General features: G+C 45.7%; 1 protein-coding gene across 1 annotated transcript in view; it reads left to right on the top strand.

The window, feature by feature from the left end:
• B4GALNT2 (beta-1,4-N-acetyl-galactosaminyltransferase 2 (SID blood group)) overlaps window positions 1–17,084 on the top strand; it is a 34,305-nt gene that overhangs the window by 13,811 nt on the left and 3,410 nt on the right. Inside the window, exons 4-11 of the mRNA XM_083709528.1 lie at window positions 3,408–3,514; window positions 4,281–4,318; window positions 6,125–6,305; window positions 9,055–9,141; window positions 11,495–11,682; window positions 13,651–13,791; window positions 14,683–14,902; window positions 16,561–17,005. Of these exons, the coding sequence (XP_083565654.1) occupies window positions 3,408–3,514; window positions 4,281–4,318; window positions 6,125–6,305; window positions 9,055–9,141; window positions 11,495–11,682; window positions 13,651–13,791; window positions 14,683–14,902; window positions 16,561–16,772 (1,174 nt within the window). The 3' untranslated portion in view covers window positions 16,773–17,005. The remainder of the gene's footprint in view (window positions 1–3,407; window positions 3,515–4,280; window positions 4,319–6,124; window positions 6,306–9,054; window positions 9,142–11,494; window positions 11,683–13,650; window positions 13,792–14,682; window positions 14,903–16,560; window positions 17,006–17,084) is intronic.

Here is a 17,084-nt window from a genome sequence, read left to right as displayed (position 1 = left end):
GGCTTCAAAATTTCCAGAAATTTTACATCTCTAGGTTTCCAATCCCTGGTTATAGGGGAAATTGCCAGTTGGCACTAGCAGGGGCAGGAAAGGAAACACAATGGAAGGAGACATGCTTGAGGGAACTGAGATAATGGAGAAGATTTGGCTTAGTTCTCCTTATTTGCGCACCCCTTTTCATTTTTTTAATTAATTAACTTTTTTTGGAAATTTATAAAGAAAGAGAAAGCAGGAGAAGGGGGAAACAGGGAGAGGAAACCCCACTGGTTTGCAATAACATATACAATTAGCATCTCTTCGTCCATCTTAAGTTACACATGTTGTTGTTGTTTAGTTGTTTAGTCGTGTCCGACTCTTCGTGACCCCATGGACCAGAGCACGCCAGGCACCCCTGTCTTCCACTTCCTCCCGCAGTTTGGTCAAACTCATGCTGGTAGCTTTGAGAACACTGTCCAACCATCTCATCCTCTGTCGTCCCCTTCTCCTTGTGCCCTCCATCTTTCCCAACATCAGGGTCTTTTCCAGGGAGTCTTCTCTTCCCATGAGGTGGCCAAAGTCTTGGGGCCTCAGCTTCAGGGCCTGTCCTTCCACTGAGCACTCAGGACTGATTTCCTTAAGAATGGATAGGTTTGATCTTCTTGCAGTCCATGGGACTCTCAAGAGTCTCCTCCAGCACCATAATTCAAAAGCATAAATTCTTCGGCGATCAGCCTTCTTTATGGTCCAGCTCTCACTTCTGTACATTCCAGATGTATGGAAGTTACACATACAAACTGATATACGCCATCCAAATGTCTTTGAAGGTAGTCAAGTGAAATTGAGGTGGCTTGTGACAATGCTTTTTATAAACACCAATCTCCACAGCAGTGCGGCATTCCAAGGGTCTGGGCTCTCACTCAGGGTTCGTGTTTCCTTTGGAAATGAGGCACAGCGGAGACCGGGGTGTCTTTAGTATATATGAAAAAAAATTAAAAAATTCTTTCCAGTAGCACCTTAAAGGCCAACTAAGTTAGTTCTAGGTATGAGCTTTCGTGTGCATGCACACTTCTTCAGATACACTGAAACAGAAGTCACCAGACCCTTCTATATAGTGAGAAGGTGGGGAGGGGTATTACTCAGAAGGGTGGTGGGAATGGGTGATTGGCAGATAGCTTCCTGTAAGACCTATTGCAGTCGTTAAGAGTCGTCAACAGGCTCATCACAGCTATCTGCCAATCACCCATTCCCACCACCCTTCTGAGTAATACCCCTCCCCACCTTCTCACTATATAGAAGGGTCTGGTGACTTCTGTTTCAGTGTATCTGAAGAAGTGTGCATGCACACGAAAGCTCATACCTAGAACTAACTTAGTTGGTCTTTAAGGTGCTACTGGAAAGAATTTTTTTATTTTGTTTTGACTATGGCAGACCAACACGGCTACCTATCTGTAACTTTAGTATATATGGTTTATTTACACACATATACAACCTGAGCCTATAATGGAGGAGCTTACAGCGTTACACCCCAGGAGGGTTCTGTTTCTCCCATTCCTGCAGCCTTGAATTCCAACTGCTGCCCCCCCCCCCTTCAGCTTGCTGCGTTTACCAAAATGCACCATTTCACATTACAGTGAAACTGTAATCTTAAACCTCTACTACAACTGCTACTCACCTTTGTCTCTGCTAAATAACACAGAGTTCAGGGAGGAGTGGCCGCACCCCTTTGCCATCTTAGCTCATGGCTCTGCTGCCTGTCTTTGTTCCCTTCTAGTGGCCCATTTTCTCCCAAGCAATTTCCTGGTAGGGGGCAGGAAACCTGGCCTGTGTTTTGACACTGTTAAATTCAGCATCTGGCAGCCCGTCTTAATATTCCAAGCATTGGTTAACACCCACTAGATCCAGCACCATTAGAGTGATGAATTTAGCCGTTGGGTGAGTCAAGGCACACTCAAACCCATAATAATATGTTCACATGTAGCAACGGCTTTTAGTTCCTCAGTCCATTGTGTAATAGGTGGCGAAGGTTTATCCTTCCAGGCCTGAAGTATTGAGTCTCTCTTGTGGAAAATGTGGCTGACAACTCCTGAGGCAAAGGTGTGTTAGTCATGAGGGACTGTGGGTGCTCTTGTGCTGGTTATAGGATTCCCAGAGAGACGTTGTGAGAATAGCATGTTGTATTAGCTGGAACATGGGCCACATTCACAATATATATTTCAAGCACTAATCATACCCTGCAATGAAAACAGGGACATCCTTTTACTATTACTATTTTACTATTATTATTCCCCACCCATCTGACTGGGTTGCTCCAGCCGCTCTGGGCAGCTTCCAACATATATAAAAACACAATAAGACATTAAACAAATTTGAACATACCTTATGCAGGGCTCCGTTCAGATGTCTTCTAAAGGTTAGAATAGAATAGAATCATAGAATCATAGAGTTGGAAGAGACCACAAGGGCCATTGAGTCCAACCCCCTGCCAAGCAGGAAACACCATCAGAGCACTCCTGACATATGATTGTCAAGCCTCTGCTTAAAGACCTCCAAAGAAGACAACTAGGTTGTCTGGTTACTTATCTCATTGACTCGAGCGCTGCATAACTCCATACCTTCCAACATTTTTTGGATGAAAATAGGAAAAACAGAGGGACATGGGTGGTGCTGTGGGTTAAACCACAGAGCCTAGGACTTGCCAATCAGAAGGTTGGCGGTTCGAATCCCCACGACGGGGTGAGCTCCCGTTGCTCGGTCCCTGCTCCTGCCAACCTAGCAGTTTGAAAGCACCTCAAAGTCCCTTGCCGATTATACCACATTAACAGTTATGGCTCTCCCTCCCCCCACCCCCCAATTCTGAGAGCTGTAGTTCATTAAGGCTGCTGAGAGTAGTCAGGAGACCCCAGTTCCCCTCACAGAGCTACAATTCCCAGAGGGATTTTTTGTCAAACCACTATGCCTGAGGAGAATTCTGTGGGGGGGAAATAACTCTTTGCGGCTGTTTACACATTTGCATATATTCTGTATCTCACACACCCCCACCTCTGATTTGGAAAGTGGTGCATGCATGTCGCTAAGCACAATAAATATGCAACCTGCCTTGCCTTGTGAAATACTGTGTTCTGTCGCATTTTCCCACAAATCGCCTTCAATCCTACTTGAGAAAAAGAATGGCCTGATTGTGTTTTAAGTTGTCAGTTTCTACACAGCCATTGTTATGATCTATAGTTGGACCTAGTTGCTGTATTGTGTTCAAGCCTGCAAGTTAATTATCCCAGAGAAAACGGCGCCAGTTGCTCTGCTCAAAGTGTGTATTTTGGGCAGGTGGGCTATTTTTTATTTTACTTTTTAAACAGTTTCCTTGCCTGTGATTCCCACACTCGCAGCATGGCTTCTGAAGACTCAAGTCCTGTCTCTTTGCTTTGACCTAGGTATCCCTTCGAGACAAAAGATGTCCTTGTTGCTCAGCCAAACACTCCTTTAAGCTATCCGATTCAAGGAGCTGAGGTGATGCCTTTGCACACCATGGTAATTCCAGGTATGTTAACAGACGTAGCTGAATGACATTTGGAAACATTAAACAGTTAATAAAGGTTATTGACCTAAGGCAGGGGTCAGCAAACTTTTTTTTTGAGGGGGAAAATGGCACTTCCGGGGGAAAAATAACGATAAAAAAATTAACAAACAGAATCGCCAATCCACGGAACGTCCGTGGGCCGGATCCGGAGGGCAATTGACCCGGATCTGGCCTGCAGACCGTAGTTAGCCAACCCCTGACCTAAGGCTTTAGCTGGTTCTGTACTGCAGAAATTCTAAGTTGACTAGTTGACATTTCACTTGGTATCAAGGAGACCACAGACAGGGCACCCATACCATGTGTGTCTGTGTCCCTTAATACAGAACAAACAGTTCCTTAATACTGAACAAACAAACATGTCACACAAAGCCCTCTGTTTGGTGTTCGGTTTTAGGTCCTCTTGGTATCTAAGGAGCCTGTGATTGGCAAACTGAGGCAAGAGAGTGAAAAATTAGACAAGCAGTTCAAAGGTCACAGAAATGCTGGTGTTCACAAACTGAAACAATTTTATTTCCTTTCAAACGTTTGGACACAGTGGCCACTTTCCTTAAGAGTGCTTATAGCTTTTTGTCTTCTTAGCATGCTGGTTTGGGCTCAATTGTTTCTTTCTCGGGAGAGTATTGCAGCCAACTCCGTAAATCAAGCTTTGCTGGACTTGGTGGGGTGTGGGGAACGGAAAATTGGAAGAGTATTAATGGCAGACCTGTGGTTGCTTTTGTTCTTAAAGGGCTTGGTTTCCATGGGGCAAGTACAGAAAACCTCCAGGTAACTTTGTGTTCTCATTAATTATGTTTCATTGTATGCTCCCACTTTCTGAATTATCAAACAACGCAGCTGAAAGAGTCAATGCATAACAATGGAATGGATAGCATGGTTGAGATTGTATCTGGTGACAAGCATGGGACATACAGTGGTACCTCGCAAGACGAATGCCTCGCAAGACGAAAAACGTGCAAGACGAAAGAGTTTTCCGTTTTTTGAGTCGTTCCGCAAGACGAATTTCCCTATGGGCTTGCTTCGCAAGACGAAACGTCTTGCGAGTTCTTGCGAGTTTGTTTCCTTTTTCTTAAAGCCGCTAAGCCATTAATAGCCGCTAAGCCGCTAATAGCCGTGCTTCGCAAGACGAAAAAACCGCAAGACGAAGAGACTCGCGGAACGGATTAATTTCGTCTTGCGAGGCACCACTGTACAAAACTAGCAGTCCAGATTCCCAGGCTCTGAAAGCTGGCTGGGTCTTGAATGTTGTTTCCCTGAGAGAAGCAGGCATCCATGAGCCATCTAAAACATTTTGTTGCCAGAGGAAGAAAACATTATTTATTCCACTGCTTCTTTTTTTTAAGGCATATTTCTCAAGTACCAGTAGCTCCTTTTCACATTTTAGAAATGGGGCTTTCTTAGTACAAAATAGGTGACACAAAATAAAAATGCCTCCACATGGAAACGCACCACCGCTGGTAAACACTCAGCTCACAAAGCTTACTCACAGAGCTCTCATAGATCATGGAGTTGGAAGGGATCCCAAGGGTTATCTAATCCAACCCCCCCCCCCAATTTATGAATCTTTTTAAAAAAATTATTAGTATTCAATTACAAGCATCCAAAATAAGCCTCATTATATCCATATCTAATCACAATACCAAATCAAATATCAAACATCAAGTAATCAACTTTCCAATTGTATAATTTTGGTCCCGCCCCCCGCCCCCCACATGTGCTCGAATTACAGGTTTGGTTAATTATTTTAATTCTGCTTCCAAAGTCTAATTTAATCCAGTTACATTCCAATCAAAATAATAATCCATATTCTGCAAGTCAGGAATCTCAACTAGATCATCCATAACATGTTGTTGTTTAGTCGTGTCTGACTCTTCGTGACCCCATGGACCAGAGCACGCCAGGCACTCCTGTCTTCCACTGCCTCCCGCAGTTTGGTCAAACTCATGCTGGTAGCTTCGAGAACACTGTCCAGCCATCTCGTCCTCTGTTGTCCCCTTCTCCTTGTGCCCTCAATCTTTCCCAGCATCAGGGTCTTTTCCAGGGAGTCTTCTCTTCTCATGAGGATCCAAACTCTGCTTACAAACCTCCAAGGAATTAGAGTCCACAACTTCCCAAGGGAGTCTGTCCCACTGTCGAACAGCTTGCTGTCAGAAATGTCTTCTGAAGTTGTGTCTGAACCTCCTTCCTTGTAACTTGAAGCCATGGGAGTCCTGCCTTCCAGAACAGGCCTTGCTCCATCCTCCATGTGACAGCCCTTAAGATCTTAGAAGATGGCTATCGTATCTCCTCCCAGTCTCCTCTTTTCCAGGCTAAACCTACCCAGCTCCTTCAGCTGTTCCTCATAAGGCTTGGTTTCCAGACCCTTGCTCTTCCCAGTCGCCCTCCTCTGTGCACGTTCCAACTTGTCAGCATCCTTCTTAAATTGTGGTACCCAGAACTGGACATCCCCTGATTTCTGACCTTCTTTTTACCCCCCATTTCCTGCTGATGTCCGTTTGTGTATCACCTGATTTAGATGAAAATGGAGGGGTTTTATTTGGTCCTAAGACTTTTTTTGGGACCCAAAATCTCCAGGTGATCCTACAAGCTTCATTTGGTGCTCTCAACACCCTGGCTGATGTATCCCAAGACGTGGTAGGTGGGCGAGGGGAAAAGAAGCTGACCATCTCTACTCCCCATGTGAAGCTACTGAATTACATCCTGGAACACATCACGTACACAAGCACAGAGTATCTGCTTGATGTTGTGGATCTGGGTGAGTTGGATTGCTACTGCGGGACAAGCATTGATTGCCCCTTGACTTCACCAGCCTGAAACCCATGTTATAATTATTGCAAGATGCTTTTGAGCAGCTTTCCGGCCCTTCTCCCTTTTGAACGAATACCCCAAGGAGGGAGCGAATTGTTATCTTTTCAGATCTTGCTTTATTTCTTGATAAAATGCTTTGCGATGTTGAAAATGGCTTGTCCTCCTCGTTTTGAAGACCTGGAGGCGGGGGATTGGAAAGGTTTTGTGGAAGAATATTGCTGCCCAGTCAGAACTGACATTTGAGATGGTTGATTAAAATAGGCACCCTCTAAATAGCACTGAAAGCAGAGAAAATGATAGGTTCCTGCATTGCAGGGGGTTGATGACCTTCAGTCCCTTCCAGCTCTACAAATCTTTGATTGACTGGGTGTGGACCATAATTCAGTGATAGGAAACATGCTTTGGGTGTGTATGGTCCAAGGTTCAAAGTCCTGGCATTTTTTAAAAGGCTTAGATTTGCAAATGTAAGGAAAAAGGTAAGGTGAAGGACCCCTGGACGGTTAAGCCCAGTCAAAGGCGATTATGGGGGTTGCAGTGCTCATCTCGCTTTCAGCCCAAGGGAACTGGCTTTTCTCCACAGACAGCTTTCCAGGTTGTGTGGCCAGCATGACTAAACCGCTTCTGGTGCAACAGAATACCCTGATGGAAGCCAGAGTACACAGAAAAGCCGTTTACCTTTCTGCTGCAGTGGTACCTATTTATCCACTTGCACTGGTGTGCTTTTGAACTGCTAGCTTGGCAGGAGCTGGGACAGAGCAATGGGAGCTCACCCCGTCACAGGGATTTGAACCGCTGACCTTCCAATCAGCAAGCCCAAGAGGCTGTGGTTTAAACCACAGTGCCACCCGCATCCCTTATAAGTATAAGGAAGCTTACAATAATATTGCAAGGTTAATGATTGCCTTGTAATATTGGTAGCATATGGTTGCCAAAGGATAAAGTACCAATTGATTAGGACAACATAACGACAAGACTTCAAAAGCATGAATAGGAAACCTGTGACCTTCTTGGGTGCTGCTGGGTTGCAGTTCCCACAAGATGTAACCGGCTGTGCATTCACATAAGCAATATTCTATATATTCTTATCACAATATCAAATGTTTATCTTGCACAAAAACAACACATAAAGTGCAATAATACAGACGGAAGTCCCAATAAATCAGCTAGTTTCTGTTCCACATATGCTCATAAAGTCCAAATTGGAGTCTAATTAAAATTATATAAACAATTGTGCTATAAAAATACATACCATATATGAAGTATCAAGATAATAGAATTAATAACATAGTGGTTTCTGCAGTGAACAACAACGGTTACAATGTCCATATAGTCTATATAATCTATATAATCTTAATCTTATTTAATTTTAATTTGTTAAAATATGTTGAATTATATTCAGTTATATTACTTAGAATATGTACTACTGATGAAGCCCATGAGAGCAAAACAAGGCATTATTCCGGAAATCCTTGTCAACACTGTGGAACTGTAGTAGGCTCCAATTTGGACTTTATGAACATATTTGGAACAGAAACTAGCAGATATTTGGTCTTTATGAATTAACTGATTTATTGCAACTTCCGTCTATATTATTGCACTTTATGTGTAAGATGGACGCGGGTGGCGCTGTGGGTTAAACCACAGAGCCTAGGACTTGCCGATCAGAAGGTTAGCGATTTGAATCCCCGCGACGGGGTGAGCTCCTGTTGCTCGGTCCCTGCTCCTGCCAACCTAGCAGTTCAAAAGCACCACAAAGTGCAAGTAGATAAATAGGTACCACTCCGGCAGGAAGGTAAATGGCGTTTCCGTGTACTGCTCTGGTTCGCCCGAAGTGGCTTCGTCATGCTGGCCACATGACCCGGAAGGTGTATGCCAGCTCCCTCAGCCAATAAAGCGAGATGAGCCCAGAGTCGGTCACGACTGGACCTAATGGTCAGGGGTCCCTTTACCTGTACCTTTTATGTGCAAGATAAACATTTGATATTGTGATAAGACTATAGAGAAGAGTATTGTTTCTGTGAATGCACAGCCGGTTATGTCTTGTGTGTTTGTCGAATGTATTTCACGTAACGCAAGATTTGATGTTGTTTTGCAGGTTGCATTTCCCATCACCCCCAGAGTATTGGCTAAACCTGATGGGAATTGGGAGTCCCAAATCACCTGGAGAGCTGCAGGTTCCCCACCCCTGCCCTAAAGGAATTACTCCATTGTTTTTGGCCCAATTAGACACTTCTACTGCCCAATATAACTGCTCACTTACCCCATCATCAAGGGTCAAAATAAACAGCCAGTGTTTCTTTTTCAGAAGGCAGCCTTGTCCGGCATTCACTACTCACATGCTGGTTTTGTACCTTAGAATCACAGAATTATAGAACTGTAAAGTTGGAAGGGACCCTGATCATCTAGTCCAACCTCCTGCAGTGCAGGAATATGCAGCTCTCCCATACGAGGCTCGAACCTGCAACCTTGGCATTATCAGCACCATGCTTTAGCCAACTGAGCTATCCAGACTTACCTTTTAAAAGACATGGGCATTGTCTGCTAAGAGACACTTCAAGCAGAAGGGTGGATTCCACCACTTTTGGAGTATGGCTTGCATATTCCTATAAGTGGGGGGTTTATGGTCCCAAGTGCCATCTGAACTATGGAAGCCAAGAAACGGACAACTGCTGACCGACCTATCCATTACTTTCCAGTGACATTTACCATGGGGACTCATCAGGTGAGGTTTCCTGTGACCATCCGACAGCCGGGCCTGCCTAAGCTGTTTGACCCAGGACCAGGTGAGCTTCTGATGCAAATAGCAAAACCATGATGATGTAACACCTTTATTGGCTCTCTTAAGCAGAGATGGACAGAAGGTAGATCTCTGGATGACTTTAAGCCAAACAGCAAAGGTTTCCGACACCTAATCCTGAAGAACAGCAACAACAAAATAATACTTCCACCTACCGCCTCAGATCATAATGCTGAAATGATGGGAAGCAGGGGTGGTTGCGACCTGTAATGGATTTCTCTGTGGAAGGACTGTGAGCTCAGTTCTGGTACTCAAAACAAATTCCCGGGCTCAGAATTCCTTAATGCTGAATATATGTCCTTTGTAGGTGGATCTTGGGGTGCTAGCAGAAAAACAAAATAGATGTGCAGCATAAAGATATGCTGCAGCTAGACTGGTGACTGGGAGTGGCCACCAAGACCATATAACACCGGTCCTGAAAGACCTATATTGGCTCCCAGTACGTTTCCAAGCGCAATTCTGAGCACAGTGGGCTTCCACTGAAATGAGGCTGCATTTTAAGTAGTATTGTAATCCTGTTTTTAAGTTGTATTTTAATCAACTGTTTTCGTACTTGATGTTAGCCGCCCTGAGCCTGGTCTTGGACAGGGAGGGCGGGGTATAAATAAAATATAATAAAATAATAAAATTCAAAATAATTCAAAGTGTTGGTGCTGACCTTTAAAGCCCTAAATCAGGCATCCCCAACCTGTGGCACCCCAGATATTTTTGCCTACAACTCCCATGAATCCCTTGCTAACAGGACCAGTGGTAAGGGATGATGGGAATTGTAGTCCAAAACATCTGGAGGGGCGAAGGTTGGGGATGCCTTCCCTAAATGGTGTTGGCTCCACTATACCTGAAGGAGCGTCTCCACCCCATCGTTCAGCCCAGACACTGAGGTCCAGCTCCAAGGGCCTTCTGGCAGTTCCCTCACTGTGAGAAGTGAGGTTACAGGAAACCAGGCAGAGGGCCTTCTCAGTAGTGGCCCCTGCCCTGTGGAATGCCCTCCCGTCAGATGTCAAGGAAATAAACAACTATCCGACTTTTAGAAGACATCTGAAGGCAGCCCTGCTTAGGGAAGTTTTTAATGTTTGAATTTTTATCATGTTTTTAATATTCTGTTGGGAGCCCCCCAGAGTGGCTGGGGAAACCCAGCCAAATGGGCAGGATAGAAATATTATTACTATTATTATTATTATTATTATTATTATTATTATTATTATTACTACTACTACTACTACTACTACTACTACTACTACTTGCTTCAGACTTGCTTCAAAGAAAAAAGCTGTTACACTTCTACAGCACAGTTAACAACTTATTCCTTTAAAGCAAGTTTTCAGCCCATCACAAGCACTGCCGGCCTTCCTCTTCTTCCTTGGTGTACAATGACTGTCAACTTGTTTGTTTTATTATTTTCAAACTTTATTAAGTAAAAAACACAGCTCTGACTCTCAGCTTCTGCCTCCCAACAGATTACGAGTCCGCTGCTCTTAACCACTACACCACGCTGGCTCTCATTTTATGGTGGGGCAGGAGTAGTCAATGTGGTGCCTTGCAAATGTTGGGACTATAGCTCTCATCATCCCTGACCATTAACTTCACTAGTTGGAGCTGACATGCCCTCCAACGTTTCTCCGAAGACAATAGGGATGTCCTATTCCATAAGAGTAATTATTATTATGAGTGGCTCCCAACATACATAAAAACTTGATAAAACATTAAACATTTAAAAACTTCTCTATACAGAGCTGCCTTCAGATGTCTTCTAAATGTTGTCTAGTTACTCATCTCCTTCCCTTGGGGGTTGCATAACTCCATGACCTCCAATGTTTCTGTGGTGAAAACAGGGGCGTTCAAAGGGAAAGCAGGGCATTCTGGGATCGGATCAAATCAAAACCAGGGCAGCTTCCTGTAAATCCAGACTGGCCCTGGAAAATAGGGACACGTCTGGGCTGATGGAGGGCACCACATGGGCTACATCTGTGATAGGGAAGAGAAGTTACTTCAGCTCTGCAGAAGGTGACCTAAGCAGGTACCCAGAGTGAAAACAGTGGCTCAGGAAGAGAACCTTCAAGGAAGAGGCCTACTCTGGGTTGTGGTAGGAAATGTTTCTACAGTGGTACCTCGGGTTAAGAACTTAATTTGTTCTGGAGGTCCGTTCTTAACCTGAAACTGTTCTTAACCTGAGGCACCACTCAAAGTTCTTAACCCGAGGTACTATTTCTGGGTTAGAGGAGTCTGTAACCTGAAGCTTATGTAACCTGAAGACTCCTAGAGTACAGCTGTGGGAAACAAACCCACATGGGATGTTGAATGTGTTGGCTCACTCTTCCTTCCTTTTCTTTGTGCCTCAGATTACAACATCAGCAATATGGTGACCATCACAACCAAGACTTTCTTGCGCTACCACAAGCTGAGGGTCCTCCTTGAGAGCATACGGCAGTATTATCCAAATATGAAGGTCATTGTGGCAGACGACAGCGAACACCCTGAGATGATTCAACAAGCCAACGTTGAGCAGTACATTATGCCCTCTGGAAAGGTACCTACCGACACGTGCAGATGTGGCTTCTTCCATGGCTGAGAGGGATTTCCCAGCTCCTGGTCGAGTGAGGCAATCCTGGGCCTTTCTGACAGCAGTGTGGCAGGTGACATGGAGAAGCTCGATGGGCCATGATGTATGCTAAGGATGGGGAACCTGGTGGCTCTCTAGATGTTACTGAACTACAACTCCCATCATTCCTGACCATTGGCCATGCTGGCTGGGGCTGATGGGAGCTGCAGTCCCAACAACCAAGCCAGATAGCTCAGTCACTAGAGCAGGCTTAGGCAAACTCCAGATGTTTTGGGACTACAACTCTCATCATCTCTAGCCAACAGGACCAGTGATCAGGGATGATGGGAATTGTATTCTCAAAACATCTGGAGGGCCGAGTTTGCCTATGCCTGCACTAGAACACGAGGCTCATAATTTCAGGGTTGTGAGTTTGAGCCCGGCATTGGGTGAAAGAGTCCTCCATTGCAGGGGGTTGGGCTCGATGACCCCTGGGGGTCTCTTCTAGCTCTTCAATTCTGTGATTCTAATAAGCACTATAACACTGGGGTTCCCTGCCCCAGGTATATGCTGAACTTCCAGACTTTGTGCCTAGTTCCTAGCTATTAAGAGAGACAATTCCCTCTTAATTTGATAGTTTGCGCTCTAAATTTAAAGCAGTATCATATCATTTTTACAGTCACAGCTTTCCCTGAAGAACCCTAGGAGGTGAAGTTTGTGATGGGTGCTGAGCGTTGTCAGGTGTCAGAGACCAGACTGAGGATTACAGCACTGATGAGGAATGGTGGGAACCTCCCCCTCTTCCTGCTCCTGATCAGGATCCTGAAGCTGCTCAGGAACAGTGGAGCAGTATAGATCTAGAGAACCGGTTTGCAGAGGGACATAGCTTGGAAAGCACATTTAAAACAGCACATTTAAAAACAGCATAATTAACAAGAGGTTAAAATGTTATCATAAGCATGACACGGCTGTTTGGCAGGCACAAAAAGATGGGGCAAAAGAATCCAATAGTTAGGGTTTGTTGCCAGGCATAGCGATGTCCCTCCATTTTCACCAGGTGCCTCTTTAGTAGAGCTGGTGAGTCTGGGCCCCGCCCACTAGGCCAGGTGGAAAGGGCCTTGCAGGGAACGGCCTTCACGACTCACAGCTGGGTGATGTCCCTCTGGTCTCTAGCTAGCAGGACCCAGTGGTCAGGGATGGTGGGAACTGTAGTCCAGAACAGCTGGGGTTTCGGAAACCCTGCTCTGAAGCCTTCCAACATCGGTGGCATAGTGCAATGTGAACGTGTTCATTCTAGGATCTAGGGGGGGTATGTCTAGTTCTAAGCTTAGTGTTTCAGACATACTTGGGGGGGTTGGATGACCTGCCTGTGATCCCCATGAAAATGGCTCACGCTGCTTATTGTCTTTGTTTCTGTGCCTCACTCCAAGCAAGCAGAACTGTTTTCCTCTGACAGATACCTGGGTTTGTGTGTGCTGTGTGTGTGTAAGGAGGGATGCATTCAAATTTATCACCTGCCTTTCTCCCTGGATTTTGGCATTCCCAATTCCCCAGTCTGCCTCATTCCCTTTTAAAAATAAACATAAAAATATTTTTTAATTAAATTTTACATAACAATTTTCAATTTAAATGTATCAATTACCTTTACTTTTAGGATTCTCAGAATCCCTTGACTCCTCCCTGCCCTTTTCTGGTTTCCGTTGTCCATCCCCTTTTATTCAACTTATCTCTTTTCTTCCAATTTATTGTATCTATTATTAACTTTTCTGTTATATTCGGGAAGGCCACCAAAAATGGCTGTCCTAAAGCCTTACATGGAAACATCAGGTGTAGCACCCAACCGACAGGCTGAATTTTATGCAGGGGGTGGAAGCAGATATTCTGCTGTGGAAAGAGCCCCCTAACAAAAACACACCACTGACATAGCCTGATTCTCCTTCCTGATTCACTTCCTAGGGCTGGTTTGCTGGAAGGAACCTCGCCATCTCTCAGGTCACGACCAAATACTACCTCTGGGTGGATGATGATTTTGTGTTCACCGCAAACACCAAGATCGAGAAACTAGTGGAAGTGTTGGAGAACAGCAACTTGGATGTGGTATGTATTTTTTTGCCATGACATCCACTAGCCTCCCAACCCAACTCTGGCCAACTCCCTGCATTCCTAGAACAAGCCACACAACTGGAATGGGTCTGAGAGGTCAACGGTTGCTCCTAACAACTTTTGGGTCCCTTTCTGAATCCATTTCCTAAACTTGGGTCTCGAGCTGTTTTTGGACTACAACTCCCATTATTCCTACCTAGCAAGACCAGTGGTCGGGGAAGATGAGAATTGTAGCGCAAAAAACAGCTCGAGACCCATGTTTGGGAAACACTGCTCTAACAGATTCAGTTGCACCTAAGGAGGCTGTGCTTTTAGGTTGCAGCTGTAGCCTAGTTGAAGAAATCTCACACCACAATCCTGTGCATGTTTACTCAGAAGCTAGTCCCACTGTGCTCAGTAGGTTGCAGGCCAATTAACTGCATGCATTTAATTGATCACGAAATCTGTATAAATTTGCACGTGGTTAAGAAAATGGCCGTTCGGAAGCATATTTCGTTTTCAGAGGTTGCATCCACATGTCACATGCAAGCATCATCTTTGAAGACTCCATGTGAGAATATCCTTCCATCTGTAGTCTGTCCAGATTCTTCTTCTAGAAACAATTGCCAGTTTTAATATGTAACCAGCTGTCCAATTAGTTGGGTGCATCTTTTAGTCCAGGGATGGGGAAGTGTTGGACCTCCAAATACAGTACTTAACCCGAGGTACCACTGTATTGCTAGACTCCACCTCCAGCCAGCATAGCCAGTGGTCAGGGATAGGGGAGTTGGAGTCCAACGATATCTACAGCTTCCCCAACCCTGCTGTTGGGGATTCAGCATTTCAATGGCAGCAGTCCCATGGTGAAGTCTGTTAAGTGCTGATAGGAGCCTGTGTGGTTTATAGGTCGGAGGCAGCGTTGGTGGCAATGACTACAAGTTTAAGGTCATCTATGAGGAAGGAGAGGACAGCAGTTGCCTGCACATCCGATATGGCTCTTACCACCGCTTGAAAGGCTTTCCCAATTGTGTGGTCGCCAGCGGCGTAGTCAACTTCTTCCTCGCTCGTACTGAGGAGAGCAGGCGTGTTGGGTTTGACCCTAAGCTGCAAAGGGTGGCTCACTCAGGTAAGGCCACATACTCCACCCACTCCACAAACCTCCAGATTATATATAGTGCTAACATTGTCCCTGGTGGCACTGTGGTCTAAAGCACCAAGCCTCTTGGGCTTGCCAATCAGAAGGTCGCCGGTTCGAATCCCCGCCTGTGACGGGGTGAGCTCCCATTGCTCTGTCCCAGCTCCTGCCAACCTAGCAGTTCAAAAGCACACCAGTGCAAGTAGATAAATAGGTACCGCTGTGGTGGGAAGGTAAATGGCGTTTCCATGCACTCTGGTTTCCGTCGTGTTCTGTTGTGCCAGAAGCGGTTTAGTCATGCTGGCCACACAACCCAGAAATCTGTCTGTGGACAAACGTTGGCTCCTTCAGCCTGAAGCGAGATGAGTGCCACATAGTCACCTTTGTCTGGACTTAACCATCCAGAGGTTCTTTGCCTTTTACCAGCGGAAAGTGAGTAGGTCTCTACCTGACGTCATCTTACAGTGGCATAGTTTGGGGGGGCAGAGGGGCAGTTGCCCTGGGTACAAAATTTCAACCCGGTGCTGCCTCAATATAGTTGCTCGCTTCTATTGCTGGACTCTGTTTAAAAGTAGCTTCTCCATGCGAATCAGGAAGTGACCTCTCCAAAGGATCAATTCTTCTTTTCTCATCTCTGTAGCTGCAATCTCCTGGGTGACGTGGGTGCCTTTAGGCAGTTGGATGTGCATGGGTACTCCATCCATTTCCCTACCTTCCACACACCCCCAGGCACTGGCAACCCATGCTATGTCACTGGTCCCCCGTGGCATAGCGGCAGGTGGGCATGGTTTGGAGAGGAAAGGCCCCATGGACCAAAAATGAGACTTGCGCCCAAGCTAGAAGCCCCACACCTGTTTGAAACCCTTTTTCAGAAGCTAATTTTCGGGGAGGTCAGAATGAGCGTTGCAAATTGAGTTTCCTGTCTTCCTTTTCATAGAATCATAGAGTTGGAGGGGGGAGTGTAGGTCATCAAGCCCAGAATGAAAACATCCCCAAGAGATTACTGTTGAGCCTCTGCTTTGAAAGCCTTTGAGCAGGCTGGCTTGCTAAGTTATCTTATCCCAGTGGTCACCCACACTCCCTAATACACAGGCATCTGAAAGGGGGTAGCCTGCACAATGCCCTCTGCTCTTGGCATGGCCATCATAAGAACTTAAGAAAAGCCTACTGGATTAGGCCAAAGGCCCATCTAATGATAATCCAGAATCAAGTTCACACAGGAGCAAACCAGATGTCTTTGGAAAGGGTAGTAGCCACGTGGCCAAGACCTCTGTGTGATCAATGGAGCAGATTGCATGGAGGTGAGGGCAGCTGCTCAGCTGTAGAGTTCATGTTTGAGACATCTGTGTTTAATGTGTGGGTTGGCCAGGAGTTGTGGCCCTGCTCCACGTGCTTCCTACATGCAGAGAACAAGTATGAACGGAGGTCTCTTATTCAAAAGTATGTCGTCTAAGTGATTTACTTACTGCAGGGATGGGGAGCCTGTGACTGCCCCCCCCCCCAGTGTTGCTGGACTCCAACTCATGTCAGCCGAAGCCAGCATGGCCGATGGTCAGGGATGATGGGAGTTGTAGTCCAGCAAGAGCTGGAGGCTCAGAGGTTTCCTAACCCTAGTCCACTGACTTCTCTTGCCCCAATCTTCCCTTCAGAATATTTTATGGATGGACTGGGGATTTTGCGAGTCGGCTCCTGCAATCATGTTGTCGTCGGTCACCAGCCACACGGCAGTGCGAAAAACACACGAGAGGCTGACGTCGAGAAGACTTACGGCAGATTCCGGGCCAATACTCAGGAGCAGGTCCGGTTCAAACTGGCTTTACATTACTTTAAGAACAGGATGAAATGCTACACAAAGGCTTGACTGCAGTCTTTCAACTCTACTGCTCCCTAATCTCCTAGAGGGCATCTTTCAAGTGGCAATGGGCTCACCTGAAGGGACTCTCGATTATCTTGGAATAAGCAACTGACTGAAGCCACAAAAGCGGCCAAAACCCAGATTGAAAACCAGAGCTCTTGCTTAATATCATCTTTCGTGGGACTTCCCTGTTGGGGGGTTTCTTGCAACAGGACCCTACTGTGAAATGCGTATTTAAAGTGCTTGCAATCGCCATCCCAGAGGCAGTGACCGTGTGACCCTTAAGGCAGGGCTGGAGAAATCCCAGGTGCAGGACAA

This window comes from Podarcis gaigeae (genome assembly GCF_964106915.1).
Source record: "Podarcis gaigeae genome assembly, chromosome: 13".
Taxonomy (NCBI): Eukaryota; Metazoa; Chordata; class Lepidosauria; order Squamata; family Lacertidae; genus Podarcis; species Podarcis gaigeae.
Note: the sequence above shows the minus strand (reverse complement) of the source record. Positions and strands in the feature narration are given on the sequence as shown.